General features: G+C 34.9%; 3 protein-coding genes across 3 annotated transcripts; 2 read left to right on the top strand and 1 right to left on the bottom strand.

Moving 5' to 3' along the window:
* Positions 1-2,209: 2,209 nt before the first annotated feature.
* LOC107763143 (uncharacterized) lies at positions 2,210-4,999 on the top strand. The gene is made up of 4 exons (XM_075256209.1): positions 2,210-2,260; positions 2,805-4,234; positions 4,333-4,506; positions 4,615-4,999. The coding sequence occupies exons 2-4, from the start codon at positions 2,813-2,815 to the stop codon at positions 4,864-4,866; spliced, it is 1,848 nt and encodes a 615-aa protein (XP_075112310.1). The 5' UTR covers positions 2,210-2,260; positions 2,805-2,812; the 3' UTR covers positions 4,867-4,999.
* A 527-nt stretch (positions 5,000-5,526) lies between these two features.
* Positions 5,527-6,998, top strand: LOC107763145 (jacalin-related lectin 19). Its single transcript, XM_075256210.1, has 3 exons — positions 5,527-5,663; positions 5,755-5,982; positions 6,484-6,998. Exons 1-3 carry the CDS (start codon positions 5,655-5,657, stop codon positions 6,874-6,876), a joined length of 630 nt encoding a protein of 209 aa, XP_075112311.1. The 5' UTR covers positions 5,527-5,654; the 3' UTR covers positions 6,877-6,998.
* Positions 6,999-7,642: 644 nt separating this feature from the next.
* Positions 7,643-13,003, bottom strand: LOC107763144 (uncharacterized). The gene is made up of 11 exons (XM_016581590.2): positions 12,832-13,003; positions 12,309-12,374; positions 12,149-12,216; positions 11,886-11,916; positions 11,705-11,774; positions 10,755-10,812; positions 10,338-10,466; positions 9,571-9,662; positions 9,043-9,127; positions 7,992-8,067; positions 7,643-7,913 (listed from the first exon to the last, which is right to left on the bottom strand). The coding sequence occupies exons 1-11, from the start codon at positions 12,836-12,838 to the stop codon at positions 7,849-7,851; spliced, it is 747 nt and encodes a 248-aa protein (XP_016437076.1). The 5' UTR covers positions 12,839-13,003; the 3' UTR covers positions 7,643-7,848.
* Positions 13,004-18,213: the final 5,210 nt, after the last annotated feature.

Here is an 18,213-nt window from a genome sequence, read left to right as displayed (position 1 = left end):
CACCATCTGGGGTTTGTTCATGGGAGCCTGCCTTTCAAATACTTGGGAGTATCTTTATCAACAAAGAAGGTCACTTTAATGCAATGGAAACCACTAATAGAGAAGATCATAGCTATAATTACCTCATGGACAACCAAAAATTATCCTATGCAGGAAGAGTTCAATTAGTCAAATTTGTGTTATTTGGAATTCAAGCATACTGGCTCAATTATTCTTTATTCCTAGGAGTAAAGGTTCTGAAAGCTATAGATGCTTACTGCAGAAGTTATGTATGGTCAGGCAACAACACAATCACCAGGAAAGCTTTGGTAGCATGGGATAGAGTATGCATGCCTAGGTCAATGGGAGGGATATGCATTATCAACATAAAGCTATGGAATCAAGTCGCTCAAATCAAGATATACTGGGATGTAGCTCATAAGCAAGATAAGATATGGATTAGATGGATTCATGCTTACTATGTCAAAGGTAATCCATTGATGGAGACATCAATCTCAATACAAGCAAGTTGGATTATTAGGAAGATATTGGAAGCTAAGAAATAACTACACTTAATACCTCATGCCAAGACTACAAGGAGTTTGACAAATTCTGTTTACCACCAACTTCTCCCTGAAATGAGACCAACAACCTGGAAATGCCTTATGTTCAAGAATGATGCTAGACCGAAAGCAATCTTCATAATGTGGCTACACTTACAGGGAAGATTGCCTACAACAGATAGACTAGTAAGATGGAGACTAACAATGGACACAACATGTACATTATGTCAGACACAATTGGAAACAAAGGGACATCTATTCGTTGAATGTGAATTTGCTAAGGCTATATGGAGGAAGTTGCAGAGTTGGCTGCAATGGAAGCAAATAGCAGATACATAGAATCAACATATTGGCTGGGCTATTCAAAGTGCCAAAGGGAAATCATAGCAAGCTCAAATCTTTAAACTAGTATATGCTGAATGTATATATGTTATATGGAGGGAAATGAATCAAAGAGTGTTTGACAAGAACTATAGGAACTGAGAAACAATTGTACGTGAAATAGCTTATACCTGCTAAGTTAGAGCAGAATCTAGAGTTAAGGAGTTGCTGCAGAGTTTTGTATTTTAAGCTTCTAGTTTTTATGTTTCTTTCAGTTGTGAACTGCTTGTACATAGTAGAGAGTTAAGGATAAGATAGAATTTAGATAGCTAATTGTGCTGATTAGTTATGATTTTGTAAAATTTTCAAAGGTGATTACTACAAAAGTTTAGTTACCAAAAAAAAGTATTAGCCAAATATTACCAATATTAGCCAATTAGCTATTTGTAGCAAAAATATGTCAAATTTTTACTTTTTTTTTTTGAATGAGTGTAATTAGAATAGATTGGATACATATTAAGGAGCCTAAATCTCAATTTTGAGATGATTTGATGGATTTTTGATATGGTTTGAATCGAAAATTCGAAATAGAAGTGAACACGAAAAAAATAATAGGTGTATCACTTGTGTATCACATATGTATCATATTTGTATCAAATGTGTATCACATGTATATCCATGTATACCTGCATGTGAGATACATGTGTGATACATGTTTGATACACGTGTCATAGGAGAATTTTTTGAACTCGATTTTAACTACGATTTTGATACAAAATTAGTTCAAATCACCTCCAATCTTCCTCAAATTTTCTATATTGACTCATCTATATGTTTTAAATGAATCTCAATCATACCCATTGAAAAAAGATAATTTTTTTCTTAGACTTTTGGAATATATATATATATTTTCATCACTTTATTTGCTACCTTATCCATGGAATTTCTTTTCTGTCTTGCATCTAATATTGCTAATTATGCTTAAAAATGAAGGAGATCTTTGTGTGTGATTCTTGGTGAGAAATAACCTTATTTTTTTGGGTTTTCAATTTTTATATATTTGGGTAGTTTTGATAAATCTATGATTAATGGTTAGGGATTAATAAGTTGAGACTTTTTTGGGATATTTCTGTAAGATTCTCCGGGCAAAACGGGGTTTTAGGCCCCAAAAATGCCTTATCAGTCCAAAAACGCTTTGGGCTTTTCAACAGAACCCAAAGCCCAATAAGTTAGCGTCCTCGGTAAACAACCCGGCCCATCAAACTTAACCCGCCCGTTTCGACATAGTAGTTACAATCGGCGAACCCTATATAAGTAGCTTGACCGTCAAAAGGTTGATCAAATCACAGTTGGTCAGTTTCGTCTTTCCGAATTCCAAGTATCTGCAATCTCTGCAGGTATTTCGCATATTTATTTGATTGTCTTTTGTATCTCTGAGATTATATCTACGAAACGATAGGATCAAATTGTTCCCCTAATTGGCATTTAATGTTTCAGGCTGATTAGAAAGATTATGCTTAGGTTACTTCGAATTCTATTACGTTTATGCATGCGTTATTTTGGCACCAATATCAGTAAAATTATTTAAGTTTTTTTTTTTTTTTTTTGTTTGAATTACCTGCTGATAGATACAGGTTAAATATTGATTTATATTTTTCCTTTATCTTTTTCCTATTAATGCTGGATCGTTTTATTTTCTCTTCGGGGTATTAGTTTCATTGATATATTTTAAAAGTAAAGATGCAGTTACTGATTTGCACACTGGTTTTTTACCAGATGTAGATGATATTTTAGATGCAATTGCTGATTTGCACAACCTGTAATTACACCTGTTGTGGCTTAGTGCAAATATTTATATAATATATTTACCATAAAAAAAAGTAAAGATGCAGTTTTTAATGAAATGGAGGTTTCTTTCTTGTATTTGAACAAGAATTTTAGGCAAGGATATGATGTCTAAAGTTGTACGCTTGTTGTGTGCGAAACGAAGGGTCTCTAGAATTTGCAAAGAGGAGACGTTAATGAAGAAAAGGAAAAGAAAGGGCGCAAGACAGAGAAAGGTAAACACTAAAAAGGGAAAGAGAATGGAGATCACCAACACAGATGGAAGAGCAGCTGATGATGCGGACAGGATCTCTGAGTTGCCTGAACACATTTTACATCACATCCTTTGTCTTCTCCGCTGGCCAAAGGATATTGTGAGAACTAGCATCCTGTCCAAGAAGTGGAAAGTCATTTGGGAATCTTTGACTTCCGTTGATTTTGATCAGAGGCGCTTCCAAAATCATAAGGTTGGAGCTTCAAATGATCTCCAATCTCCACCAGTGGAGGAACAGAGCGCAAGTTTCAAGCAGGTGTTTAAGGAATCCCTGAAAGCTGGATATGTAGATCTGCGATTAATGAAGTTCATTCTGTTTGTTGAGAACACCTTAGCAACCAGAATTGAACCATTGCCAAGTATACAAAAGTTCAGGCTGCATGTCTCCTCTTTTGTTGCTGATCTTATGACTCCCTATATGAATAACTGGATTAGTGTTGCTACTGACAAGAATGTTAAAGAGCTTGATATCCATGTGAAGAAGGCTGATGATGTGTATGAGAATGTGGTTAGCCAATGTTATGTACTGCCTCAGGTGGTCTTTGCTTCCAGGACAATAACTTCATTGAAACTCCACGGATGTGGAATGGATGTTTCTGCTGTCATAAAGCTCCAAAACCTGCAGGAGCTATCCATGAAAGCTATGCGTATCAATGAGAATGTAGTCCATAAGTTTGTCCAAGGCTGCCCTTTGATCGAAGATATGCGACTGATCAAGTGCCATCTTTTGAAATTCTTGCATGTCTCAACTCTGCCTAAACTAAAAAGGTTGGAAGTACATGAGGGCTCCAACCTCAGGTCGGTCAAACTAGAGGCACCCAATCTTGAGACATTTTGGTTCCACGGAAAGAAATCTTCAAGGTGCAAATTAATCTTAGCAGGGTGCGGAAATCTTAAGAATTTGATGTTGAGGCATACACACATGTCGGATAAGTCATTTCAGGAACGTATCGCCGAATTCCCATTACTTGAAAACTTGTTCCTGTTAGAGTGCCATGCATTGCGGAGGATGACAATATTGAGTGACAAGCTGAAGAAGCTTTCAGTAGTAAGGTGCAGCAAACTAAAGGAAGCCAACATTGATGCACCAAATCTACTTTCATTTGAATATACTGGTATTGAGCTGCCTTTTTCTTCCATGAATGCTTCACAGTTGCAAGAAGTGAAGCTTCACTTGAAATCCCAAAAACAGAAGTTTCACCCTCTTGAAGTTCAGAAATTCGTTCAAGGGTTCGAAGCTAAAGGTTTCAAGTTGTTTCTTGCCTCTAAACAGGTCTCAAACTTTTTAAACTCTTGTATTAAATTATCATTGATGATTGTCTATTGCTTCTCATATGTTGAATTGTTTATTTATTCTTGTGGCACTTATAGGATGTGATTATCTATGAGGAAATGAGAGGAATCCATCTTCTTCCCTCTAGAGACTTCAAGATAGAATTGACTAAATCATCAAGAGTACTGAAAAATCTTCTCAGCAGTCACTTGCGTCAGTTTCACCCAAAAACTCTTATTTTAATGACATCTCCCAGCAGTGACCTTCTCGCGGTAAGATTAGCTCTGTCTGAACTGGATCCTTAGATTATACTTTCTAGTTTATCAATGCATTCTATCGCTACACTGGTTAGTACTCACTGTTATTTATGTGGAATACAGTTCAAAAAGGAGATCATGATGAACAAAGAGAAGACTCCTAGCTGTTGTAAATATTACTCAAAGAAATGCTGGCGACATTATTTAGAAGACATTAGAATGTTTGAGTTTTCTCCGTCTAATATAAATCCCAATACGAGTTTTGAACTAAAGTGGAGATCGTCACCCTTGCCGCTGCCGGAAGATACAGACATAACAGAAATGGACGAGTCAATGGTGCATAGGGATACAGAGCTAACTGATGTCGATGAGTAATAAATAGGACCGAGATGTTAACTCTACTTATTTATGGCGCACAGTTAGTTATATGACCATATTGTCATCTTAAATTTTCTTTTTCTTCTTTAGATAATTTTACAGTTAGACAAACATTTGAGTTTTGGTTCAAGATATTTATATTTTACGGAAGCAAGTTGAATTTGGTTCCCTCCCCCTGTTCGTCCCAGTTGACTTAAGGACAAAATTAAGAACGTTCTTTTGATGCGAGTATCTAAATAATTTGTCAACTCCATTTTCTGATGGTTTGTTTTGCATGTTACTTATAATTTGTTAAGTAAATATATCCAACACCTAAAGAATATGGATTGGTGCTGTGTCTAAGATTTTATCAGCTCCTTTCAGTTGGTTGGAGACTATCTCAAACTTTTTGCTGTACATATTTCGGCACTCTTAGTGCTGGTTTAAAATCTTCCTTTATTGATTTGAAAAATGGTGTATTAGTGATTATTGGAATAAACACTAGTACTCCTATAGTTGTATTCTAGGATAAAGGAGCGCGGTATCTCTCTCTGTGTTTCCTTTGCCATACGAATCTGGTTCTCACCAAAGATTTCAACCATGATAAGATTTGTACCATCTCAATTAATGCCAAATCACTAGAAAAGATGAAAAGCTAAGGTTCTGAAGAATGATAAAAATGGGAATCAGATACGTACTGCTACAGAAGTAGACAAGACAACAATGGCTTCTGCCTCTATATATGAGTAATACTTTCTTGAAAGCAACTAAATCAGCTATTGGCGTCTATCTTTGCATTTTCGTGGATGGACATGGTAAGTTATTTCGAGTTTAAAAGTTGTTCTCTTTTGGATGTATTTGATACGATGGAAGTCACTTATCGAAAAATGTTTCCCATGTGTGTAGAGGCCGGTTGGGAAGGAGCAAGCAGACGAAGTAAAGAAGAGGATCGTTGTTGGACCATGGGGTGGTCATGGTGGAAGCCCGTGGGACGATGGTGGCTTCACTGGAGTGAGAGAAATTACCCTTGTCTATTCTCTTTGTATAGACTCCATGACTGTGGTCTATGACCAAAATGGCAAGCCTTATAAAGCAGAGAAGCATGGAGGAGTTGGAGGTAGTAAAACTGCACAGGTAATAATTTATTCTATGGATTTTAGCTACGTACACTGATAATATAAAGAATCAGTATAGTGTTTCATTTACTATAGCAGATTAGTTACATTACTCAACTCTAAAAATTAGTTCAAGAGACAAAGATTGCCCAAGAAACAGCCTCTCTACTTCATCGGAGTAGGGATAAGATCTGTGTGCACAATACCCTTGCCAGACCCCACTTTTACTGGGTCGTTGTTGTTGTACAAAGATTGCCCAAGACCATATAAAGATAACAATGTACTCACTAACACATCCCTTCCCATTCTTAGGACTGATCATTTGGTTTGCGGATAATATAGCATGTTTACATGGAGTCCTTCGTTGGATAAAACTACAATAAGAAAGAGTTTGACTCTAATATTATGTTAAAGAAAGTGAACCTCGGGTGTTAACTCAACGTAACAAAAGTTTAGCATTTTGCTGTTAAAGTGTGCTACTACTATGAAACTTAATGCTTTAAGTGAATTTCATTTCCAGATTAAGCTGCAATTTCCAGGAGAATACTTGACGGGCGTTAGCGGCTACTATTGTCCAGTGGTCTATGGTGGCAGTCCTGTGATACGATCCCTCACCGTTAGCAGCAACAGAAGAACATTTGGACCTTTTGGAGTTGAAGAAGGAACGCGATTCTCCCTGCCGATGGAAGGTGGCCAGATTGTAGGCTTCAAGGGGAGAAGCGGGTGGTATTTAGATGCTATTTGCTGTTACATTGCTAAAGTAAAGACTACTACAGTCTTACAGATGGCTCAACAAAGGCTGAAAAAACTCGCATCTTCTGTGTCTTTGAACTACAGATATGGAGATGACCAAAACAAGTTTTATTACTACAAAGGTGGAGATGAGGATCAAACCAAGTATTCCAAAAAATAAGGCATATGAAAACTGCTTACATTCGTTCGCGTCTGTAAGACTGTAACTAAACTATCTGTACTGAAAGATTCAAGTAAAATGATATATACATTGCAGTCGAAGTTTTCATATACTTTCGCTTAGATACTGTTTTCTTTCTTATAATGGTAGTATCTAAACAAACTTACACGAATCTTAGTTGATACATGGACATCTGCAACCTCCTACCAACACAACATTGATAACGATACTACCTAAGCTTAGACAGATAGGAAGAATTCACCTTGTATTGCCTCTATTGAGGTTTAAACATCCAAGTTACTCGCTTCAACTTTTCAACCGCTAGGCCACCCTTTGGTAGCAATTTCAGCTTTATTTACCTTTTGTTAACCCCTTTACACAACATTTACACCAGTTGTTTAAAAGGCTTAAATCTCATTTTGACATAAACACTCATAACTTTGAAGTGTTAAAACATGAAACAAGCTTACACAACCTTCTTTGCGTAAAAGACATGAATGAAAATGTGAAGTTTCCACGATTGACGACCTTAGACGAAAACTTTGGAAAATAGATAAAGAAACTTAAGAATGCAATTTTGCTATTTATACACAAGAAAGCACCTGAACCACCTATAGCATTCTACTTGTCAAGGCAAGACATGCTTACTCTTGCTCCTTTCAGTCTTGATCTCTTACCAGTATATTAGTAAATCTCTCCCCACTCCTCTTCAACCGAGAGAGATGAATATAATAAACCAACAGGAAACAGATGAGCAACATTTAAATTGCACGGCACAAGAAAATCTTTTGATAAATCAAAAAACTCTATTTGTCTCTTCGTAAACGTATGTTTAGTAATCATGCTGTCTGATCTAGGGCCAAAACCGGCACAGGTATAACCTGCAATTACCTCATTACAACACTTAAGGAATGAGCGAAATAATACTTCCGCATTCAGTATAAAACACAATAAATTTTAACTGGCTCTTCTTCAAGAATGAGAGGATGAATCTGTTTTCTCGGCCAAATAGTGCTCAAGCATATCTTCTTCATCATCTGTCCACACCAAAAAAAAACATGTTAATTTGATTCAGAAACAAATAAACAGAAGAAAACAAGAACAAGAAAATTGACCTTCAAAATCATCATCATCAAAATCAATATCATCCTCGTCTTCATCAGATTCTTCAGCAATAGCTGCCGCAGCTTTCTGTTGACAACCAAAAAAGAAAAGAAAACTGTTTAGCAACGGCCACACATAACTATATTATGAACCCACAGCCTTGCCTAAGCAGCTTATACAGTAACAGGACCTCACACCCAACTCGAAGGAGTTACCACTACGTACACCAAACACTTTTGACTTACAAACATTCAAAAATGCAGTTGAATGCAGTATAATATTTAGCGTTTGAATTAACGTATGGTCAGGGAACATTATAAGCAGCTGGACTAATCGGAAGGAAAAGGAAAAGGGCACAGCGCAGCACTTTAATCATACAGGGTCTTTTCTATGAGTGTAAAGACCGGGTCGTGACAATGAGCCCCATAACCATAGCCCCCACCTACACCAAAAGGTTTTAACACAAAAGTAAAGGATAATAGAGCAAATACTCAGATCACATTAAAGCATTTCATAAAAATAAGGCACGGCGTTTCTATTACTTGCATCGTACAATTTCAATCATACTGAATTCAGGAAAACATCAATGCCCTTGTTTCAATGTCTTTGGCTATGCTATTTAGCAAAGACGAACTGGATCTTGCCCAGTAACACTGCCTTCACATTAATTTTAATAACTATGGTGTCTGGGCCAGCTTGCGTGCATCTCGACTAATTCAAAGGATACATGCTACCTCCCACCAGCACAGGTACCGAGTAACTCCATTGTCTTCACATTTTTTACAACAACAAACCCAATATATTCCCACAAGTGGAGTATGTCTTCACATTTATTGAACACCCAAAAAAAGAAGAGACAGCCTCCCGTAGTGGGATAGTCTTTATGGAACTCTGGACACTATCTAGAAAGTTGAAATTATAAATGAGGCTGTCCTCTTTGACTCAAATTAATTTGGTGGACAATAGAAAATTTCAATTCAGCAATGCAAGCATCAGCGAGATTAAAATAGCACAACTTCATTATAAACTTAGAAATAGCAACTACACGAAAGAATAAATTACCCCACTGGCTCTTCCACTTTCAAACCATTGCCTCCCTGTCAGTTTCTTTTCCTTTGGAGCATTAAGTGCTGAATCTGGCATTAACCTGAACGTTGATATATGGTTGCACATCAGGAGCATAATAGCCAAATTTGGACAAAAGGAAATGCTGAAAAGTAGTTGGCTAGCCACAAGTTTCTAAAGCAGAAAAGTTCAAAGGTAAGGAGTTTAAGAGGTAACATATGGTCATAATCAGTACATTCTGTCTACAGCTTCGTCAGTTGAATGATTCCTAACATCTCCGACCCACAACCCTGTTTAAAAGTCTCTGCACTCAACAGAGAAGAAAAAGAATAAACATTTCCCTCTGGCAACAAAGTGCCCCTAAAGTTGCCCAAGATTTTCACATATTTGGAGTTCATGATTTATTTTAACTGTATGCAGCTTCGCTGGAATTTCCAAAAGTGTAATCCTTCTAGTTTTATTGGATGAAGAAAACCCACTTCCAGTGATAATACTTTGGTTGAGAAGCCAATGCAAGAAACTTACTTGGCTCTTTCCAAAGCTAGTTCAGCTTCAAATCTTTCCCTCCATGCCAAGAATGTATCGATGGTAACTGGTTCTCCATGTGGTACAATTACCTAAAAGTCAAATGAATAATAACAATTAAGTGATCACGATTCCAGGCCAATCAATCAAAACAACAAGTAACAGAAGATCTTCCAGTTGGTAGTTCAATAGAGCACCACAGAATTGCTTATAAAAATGTAGATGCAACATGCAAGCTAGATCCGCAAGGTTTGCTGAAATTATTAACTAACAAAAGTGAAGATTTGAAGTGTTGGTAGCCTCCGACTACCTTGACTGAGATACAGGCAGATTCAAGTCTTATTACTGTCTTACCACTTTCAAGCTCAAACTTGCAAAAGTCACTACGCTCGTAGACAACTTTGGCTAGATTTCAAGTACATCCTAATATCCTGGCCTGACTGTCCCTTCTAAAACCCAGACACAAGTTATATTTCTAGCTCAACTTATTAAGTGACATTAGAAGAATATATATTGGAGCCTGATTCCAAGTACTATCAGAACAAAACATGCCTTTACACCCCCCCCCCCCTTTTCCTTTTCTTATTCAGTGGATAAGTTATCAAAATCATACTAAAGTAACCTAGTTTTGTCTGTCCAATAGAAGCTGTGGGCAATTCACAATTCTTGAGTCAAAATCACTGAAATCTTTGACTTATGACTTTCCAAGTTTGCAGCTAATGAAAACTGATTCACATGCTACAGCTCAATCGGGACAAATAACATACTTCCTCTTTTTTGGCTTCATCATCTTCAGCATCTTCGGCTCCCGTTTCTTCAGCAAATCTTTCAGATAGCCAGTCTTTAGCTGATGTGACCAATGTGTAAATCATGGCCATGCCAAGATTCTCAACAGCCTTCAAATGCAAGCATTCAGAGAAGAAGTCATAAAAAACAAGTGCTTGATTTAGATAAAAGAACAACACTCATCAATTTCCATAATTCATTCTACATCAGTAGCTAAATGCTAAAGACAGGAAAGAGAGGATAGGGGCTTCTTTTGGGCTGTAGTGGGTAGGGTCAGAGTCACTGCCACAATAATCGGCCAGATTCTTTAACTAGCAGAAGAAACAATACTTAAAAAAAAAAAAAAAAAAAAAAAAAATCAAAAGTGCACGGCATAAGATCGGGGCTTGAAAACATACCTCTTGTTCAAGCTTCTCTTTCAAGATCTTAAGATCTCCAGATTGGATTCCTTTTAAACTAAAAAATCAAGAAGATCTCTTAAATGTATCAATTGCACAAAGTTGCTTATCAAAATAATAAAGCAAAATTAAGGTTGCTGCTAGGTAACTGCTGTTATATTGATAGAAAAATGATCGCTACTAACAGATATGATGTTAAGTATATTAGAGAAGCTTGTAAACCGTGTCAAGTGCACAGTCAATAATAGATCACTCGCTTATGGATGTAAGCTTGCTGAACCACATTAAACTAAGTTCTTTACAACAACAAACCAGTAAAATCCCACAAGTGGGGTCTAGAGTGGGGTCTGGAGAGGGTAGAGTGTACGCAAACCTTACCCCTGCCTCGGAGGGGTAGAGAGGCTGTTTCCGAAAGACCCTCGGCTCAGTAAGAAGAAAATAAACAATAAACAATAGACAGTAGATCAGTGACAACAACAGAAGCCAGAATAATATCAACATTGTAAGAAATAGAAAATAGATGTAAAAGCAATAACAATAACCAGTAATAATGCCATAGAAAATAGTGTGGAAACTACATAAACCAACAACAACCCAAGGCAAAACATTATCAGCCTAGCCCCGCCCCGAAACAACGTAGAAAAACGCTCTACTCCGTCCTAACCTACAACCCTAAGCTCGACCTCCACACTTTACTATCCAGAGCCAATTAAACTGAGTTCTTTGTCTTTGATTATTTAGTTTCACTTACTGCTTGTCATTTTCGCAGATAAACTACATAAAGGACATGTGATATGTTGAAATAGGGGTAAAATTCCAATTCCACTTACAAGCACAAAAGAGCACAAAGGATATTTCCCTCTGTTATGTAGCATTTATAACAGTGTATCCAAACAAAGAAAAGACTACAGGTCCTGAGATGGGTCATCCAAGTGCAAGGTTAAAATTACCTTGAGACATTCAAAAGTGGAGGTTCATCGGGATATTTTTCTGTGTGTGAAAATATTAAAGCCAATCGAACTGCAGCAACAATTTGGTTGCAATCATTGTTAGTGAGAGTTCATATACTTACAGAAAAAGAAGTAAAGAAGAGAGCTGTAGAGGAAATAACTGCGAGACAAATAGCAAAACCTGATGAGTATGTAGATTCTTCATCATCCTCCTGTGCCAAAAGCAACAATGTGAGAAGTATGATAATAGTAATTAAAAGGCATGAATAACACTAATGAAGGGTCACGAGATGTCTAGTTCCTTTGAGCTAGTACAATAATAAACAATTCCAAACAAAAGATCGATTACTTATAAAATAACTCCGGCCCTCCGCCACTACATTAGTCTATTCATCATCAATCTTAATAGTCAAGTAATACACTATCGCAAAGATTGCCATGTACCTGAGGAGTAATAGTAATTTGGAAGCATCGATTTGAAGTGTTTAGCCCGCTTTCACTGGAGTGGATTTCTAGCAGAACCACACAATAAAGTTATCTGATGAGTTTCAAAACAGAGAGCAAGACGAACCTACAAATTGAATCATCAAGGATAGTCGTAAACCTTTGAATTCATCCATAAGAATTGCTTCCAACGCCTCGATTTCCATCTCTTGTTCCTGCGCATAGTCTAGTCCAAAATTCTAATAAGATGGATTTAATTATGATGATTGCACTCAATGAATTCAATTCAATTGTAGATAAACCAACATCTTCAAAATCCGCATAACATATACCTAGCATATCCTCAGGGTCTGTCTGAAGACTAAATTCATAGCCAAATTAAATCAAGAATCAATTTTCATTATTTTTTACTTTTCTGAACAGATAAAATGTGGCCATACACAATCTTAATTTGAAAGGCCCAATTATGTTCAATAAGCTCAAATTTGTAGGAAAAATCAAATCTTTTAGGCAAACTACCTGCCATTCTTGCTCTTTAATGAATCAAAAGAGTAGTGGAATAGCTCGGATACTAAAATCTTTCATTTATAAAGCAACAGCTCATTCATTGAATAGAAATATTAAGAAATTGAGGTTCAATTAGCTGAAATTTGTGTGAAAATCAAATCTTTTAGGGAAATTACCTGTCATGGTTGCTCTTTAATTAATTTCTCGCTAGCTCTTGCTTCGCGATCAGAACTAGTAAATACAGTTGGATACAAAGCAGTAGAAGAAAACCTAAAGAGCTCTACCACGAGGACCAAATAGTAGGCTACGCCGTCGTATTTGAATTTCAGTCAAATGAATCCAGCCAAGGGTTAAAAGGACCATTTAATTATAACAGTGATCATGATTAATCAGAGCCGTTTATCTCAAAGGCTGCTAAAGTCAACTCTTTGTAATTATCAAAGCCTCCTTGTGGTTTCTTTTTGTGGCACTTAAGTCCATATGGTTTGCACTATTATAAAGCACCTCACTTAATTTATTTTATGGGGACAAAATCCTCTCTCTGTCAATTATGATGGTACAATTAGGGGTGGCAAATAGGTTGTTTAGGTTGTATTTGGGCTGATCAGTATGGATTGATTCATTAAATGAATGAATTTTTACCTCTTATAGCAAAGGTTAACACCTTATTTATTTTAAATAAATACCATTTAAAAAAATTATATTCTATAGATATCTTTTAATGTTTATAGTAAAATATATAATTTTGGTTACCTCATATCCCTAAGCCACTAAATACGCTATTCAGTTACACTATTTTCTTTCTTTCTCTACTTTGATACATGACATTCTCTTCCCCCATTCTGATGAAGAGTGTTTGGAGCATCGAAACCGAACATGAATGAGAGGACTAGACAGGTCATCATTTCTTCCCTGTAATAATTCCAAAATCAAGTGTTATAGAGTACCCACAAAACATGATAAGTATAAAAAAGACAATAAGATTGCTACCGCTTGGGAATAAAATCCAGAAAAGAAAAAAACAAAAGGAAGAGAAAAGAGAACTCACAAAAAATGCCATTTACAATTATGGGTGGGCATCGGTCGGTTCGGTTCTGTTATAAATATTATCGGTTTAGCATATCGATTATCGGTTTACAAATATGATAAACCAATAACCAAACCGACAAGATATTAGTTATCGGTTATCGGTTAATCGGTTATCGATCATTATCGGTTCAGTTATCGGTTTACCCGATAAGAGAACTCAATCTAGAGTTAAGCAAAAAAAAGAAGAATTCACATATAGTATATTACCCAATTCTGCGTTCTAGCCACAACTAATATTTGAAGAATGTTTCATTTTGACAAATTCATGACCCGTGCAATCTCAAAAATTGATACTACAACTCCAACTAGGATTCCATCTCCATTTCACTAGGAATATTAGTTAACAGGAACATAAATTATAATTTTTTGGGTTCCTACCAAACTATAATCAAGAGATCAATCACTTTCAAGAGTCCAATGGTAGCAAGAGCAATAAGGGTACTAATAATTCAAAAGTTGTCCAAACACAACTGAAATAGTGTTAATTCTTTAACAATCCAAATACATTAATAACAATACAAAGTAGTAGCAATTTCACCTTAAAATTAAAAAGTACAAACATAGTACTAAAATATGAGCACAAAATAAAGAATCGAAAACAATCAAAAATCATATACTTTTATTATCGAACTCTACTGTAAAACTCAAAAGAAAGAAACGAAATTTGTTCTTAACAAAGAAGTAATTTTGGAATACGAATTTACGCTAAGATTCTAAGAATGTGGTTGTACATTGAAATTTGAAGAAGAACTGTTCATAAATTGAATCAGAGTCTAAAGAGTGAACATTAAAACTTCAATCTTGAATGTGGCTGGGAAAATTAGGAGAAAAAAAGAGAATGAAGCCCTAGAAATCGGGTAAAATCTTAATTTTATTAAATTTTATTGGGTTATCGGTTAACCCGTTAAGAAATTGGGCAACCCGTGGCCCGAACCGATAACCCAATAGTAAAAAAATGCAAAATCATTACTGAACCATTAACCCGATTACCCTATATCGATACCCCAATAAGCTTTTATCGGTTGGGGTTATCGGCTATACCCGATATATGCCCAACCCTATTTACAATAGTATCTACATCAGAAGTTGATTTTGGATATCTGTTGACTATGCTCACAAGAGAACAAGGGCATTTGAATGAATACAAAGGGTCGGAAGCAACTTGATTTTCTGTTACGAAGGGCTCTTCATATTTGATCAAATACGAAGGGCACTTGATTGAAGACGAAGGGCCTTTTTGGTGAGATTCAGGGTTTTTACTCGACGGTGGATTCGCCGGAAATTAGGGTTTGTTCTTGAACAAAGACGACGGAGTTTGGGACTGAGCAACTTGATTTTCTGTTAATATATTTCAATGTATTTTCAACGTATCACGTTGTATTTTTATGTATTTCATTGTATTCATTGTCTTTTTTTCATTGTAATTCAATGTATCTCGCTGTATTCCGTGCATTTCATTGTATTCACTATCTTTTTTTTCATTGCATTTCAATGTATCCCGCTATATTCTATATATTTCATTGTATTCACTGTCTCGCTATATGCCATGAATGTATTCATATGTTTTTTTAATTAATATAATTTATGTATTTAGATGTATTATATAACTTTTCTGAAGATTGCTATGTTTTTGGGGTATTTTTTGGTTGAGAATCTTTTTTATACAAGAAAATACAAAATTTGTTTGTTATAAATGAGTTTGTTGAGTTATATTAAGAGTTTATTATGTTAATTGATTCACTTTCCGTTTAAAAACAGTGCAATTCCCTGTTTCACGCCATGAATACAGTCGAATACAATAATATGTCCAGCTGTAATCCCATGTGTTCACGCCATAAATACAGTCGAATACACTCGAATACAACAACTGATTAGCTGGACTTCTCTGATTCACGCCTATTTTTGCTACTGTATTCATGAATACAGTAGCTTAAATACATCTAATACATCTTATAACAACAGAAAACGTATCTACAATCCGTAATATAGCAAATGATATTTATAGATAGCTAATTACCACTAAAAGATAGTGCTTTATGAACATTTCTCTTAAATGAATCATTGTCTAACCTGACCAAAGTTCAGTTGGGTTAAGATGGGCTGGGTCAAGATGTGTTAAACAATAAGTTGTAATCCAACCAGCCCAAATTGATCTAAATCTTTGCAATATTCTTAACTTTTAAACAAGCATATATAAAAAAAATATATTATGTTTTGTATATATGTCAATTCATGCCAAATGATTTATTTCCTCAATTTAGATTTAGAATTTTATTTGATAGTTCTTCATTTTATAATAATAATAAATATAAAAAAAATAAAAAAGTAAAAATTAAAACTTTTCACCCACCTCAATCCACCTCCCACCACCCGAACCCCCACCCTATTCCCGAACCCCTGATCCCACCCAAAATAAAAATATTATTTAGAATACTTTGTTTTAATATTGTGGATAGAGTATTTTCTTTTTCATTTCAACAAAATGAATATCTTCTTTTTATGGTAGAAAAAATATTTTCTTTCATTTCAATTAAATAAGTACTTTCTTTTTATAATGTAGAAAAGGTATTTTTTTTTTGTTTTATGAAATGAGTATTTTCTTTTCATATAGTAGAAAAAGTATTTTCCTTTGTTTCAACAAAAAAGAGTACTTTCTTTTCATGATGTAGAAAAAATATTTTTTTTTCATAAAAAGAGTACTTTCCTTTCATGTTGTAGAAAAAAAAAATTCTTTTAATGTTGTATATAGAGTTTTTTTTCTTCCTTTCAACAAAACACTTTCTTTTTATGACATGGAAAAAGTATTTTCTTTCATTTTAATAAAATAAGTATTTTCCACCATCACTAACAACAACAACAATAACAAACCCATCTTAGTAGGCGTTTGGACATGAATTCCAATTTTTTTTTTCAAATTTGGATTTTCACTAAAATTTGAATTGAAGATGAAGTTGTGTTTGGTTATAATTTTTGCAACATATTTGGATGTCTTTATTTTTCAAAATCATGAAACATGATTTATACTCCACAACTTATAAAAAATATCAAAATCACCCCAATTTGATTATCCCACGTAAAATAAACAATTAAAATGCTATTGTTTAACTGTTATCATATTCTGCTTTACTGCAATACATAGAAGATGCAAAATTAATATCACATTTTCTAATTCTACTAACACACAGAGAAGGTGCAAAAGCATGCATAGCCATATATTTCTCATAACCATATAATCAAACCTCCAGTAGGCAGAGTTCAAGTATCAACTAGGACCGATGTTCTACCATCAATCTCCAAAGATGTATCTGCCAAAGATGAAAAACTGATGGGGTCATTTTATAAATTTTAAAAATATAGGGTAAATCTGTAAAACTAAAAACTAGCAAATTCCCATTTTCAATTGAAAAAGGATTTTCAAGTGAAAAAGAAAAAAACTAGTAAGAATAGGATAACCAAACATTGTTTTCAAAAAAAAAATTGAAAAAAAGGAAATTTTTTGTATGTCCAAACGGGCTCTTAATCTCATACGTGGGGTCTGAAAAATATTTTTTAGAACATGAGTTAATGTAGAACCTTATGATTGAGCATTTATTTGGGTCAAGATTAGGTATCATCACGGGTCCATTTGAGCTAATAATTTTTGATAAGTTAATTTGTTGTTTTAAAAATATTCCAGCCCAAACCCATTAAAACTTGAGCAAATTGAACAGATCAAATGAGTTTAGGTTAGTTTTACCAGTACTATTACACTTTTTGGCGAGTCATTTCTCTATCGAAGGATTTAGATCGTATAGATTAATTCTTTACTTCAAAACATTTCAAAAGCAATATTAAGCAATAGCATAACGTAAATTTCTTTTTATCTGAAGGAAAGAAAAAAAACCAAAAGCATGATTAGAACTTAACATTTAGATTCTAAAAGTCTAAATTGACGATACTTTGGAATGAGAGATTAGCTCCTTTTTTTGGCAAGGAAAAAATTTCATTTAATAATTAGTGGAGGTAGTTAATTATTAAATTAAGAAACAAGTTATATTATAAGTATGAAAGTCCTCTTCGACAGTAATAATACAGTAAAACAACAATACCAACAACTGATTCAGTATAATCCCACAAGTAGGGATTGAGGAGGGTAGTATGTGTGCACACCTTACCTCTACTTTCAGAAAGGCAGAAAGACTGTTATCGAAAGACCTTCGGCTTAGGAAAGATAAAAAGAAGGACAACAACGATCACACCAATTATAAACCCGAAGTAAAAATACAAATATATAATATTAAAATTGAATATTTTAATCAGAAGGAGGAATACGAAAATACATAAATAACACTAACTCATGTACTAAAGTTACTGTTACAAACAAGAACAACGCTAGGCGACCTATTCTAACCTTTTACCTTTATTCTCAACCTCCACACCTTCCTATCCATGGTCATGTTCTTAGTGAGCTGGAGCAACACCATATTTTG

The sequence above is a fragment of the Nicotiana tabacum genome, chromosome 6 (genome assembly GCF_000715075.1).
Source record: "Nicotiana tabacum cultivar K326 chromosome 6, ASM71507v2, whole genome shotgun sequence".
Lineage (NCBI taxonomy): Eukaryota > Viridiplantae > Streptophyta > Magnoliopsida > Solanales > Solanaceae > Nicotiana > Nicotiana tabacum.
The sequence above is the reverse complement of the archived record's forward strand: the minus strand, read 5'-3'. Positions and strand labels throughout refer to the sequence as shown.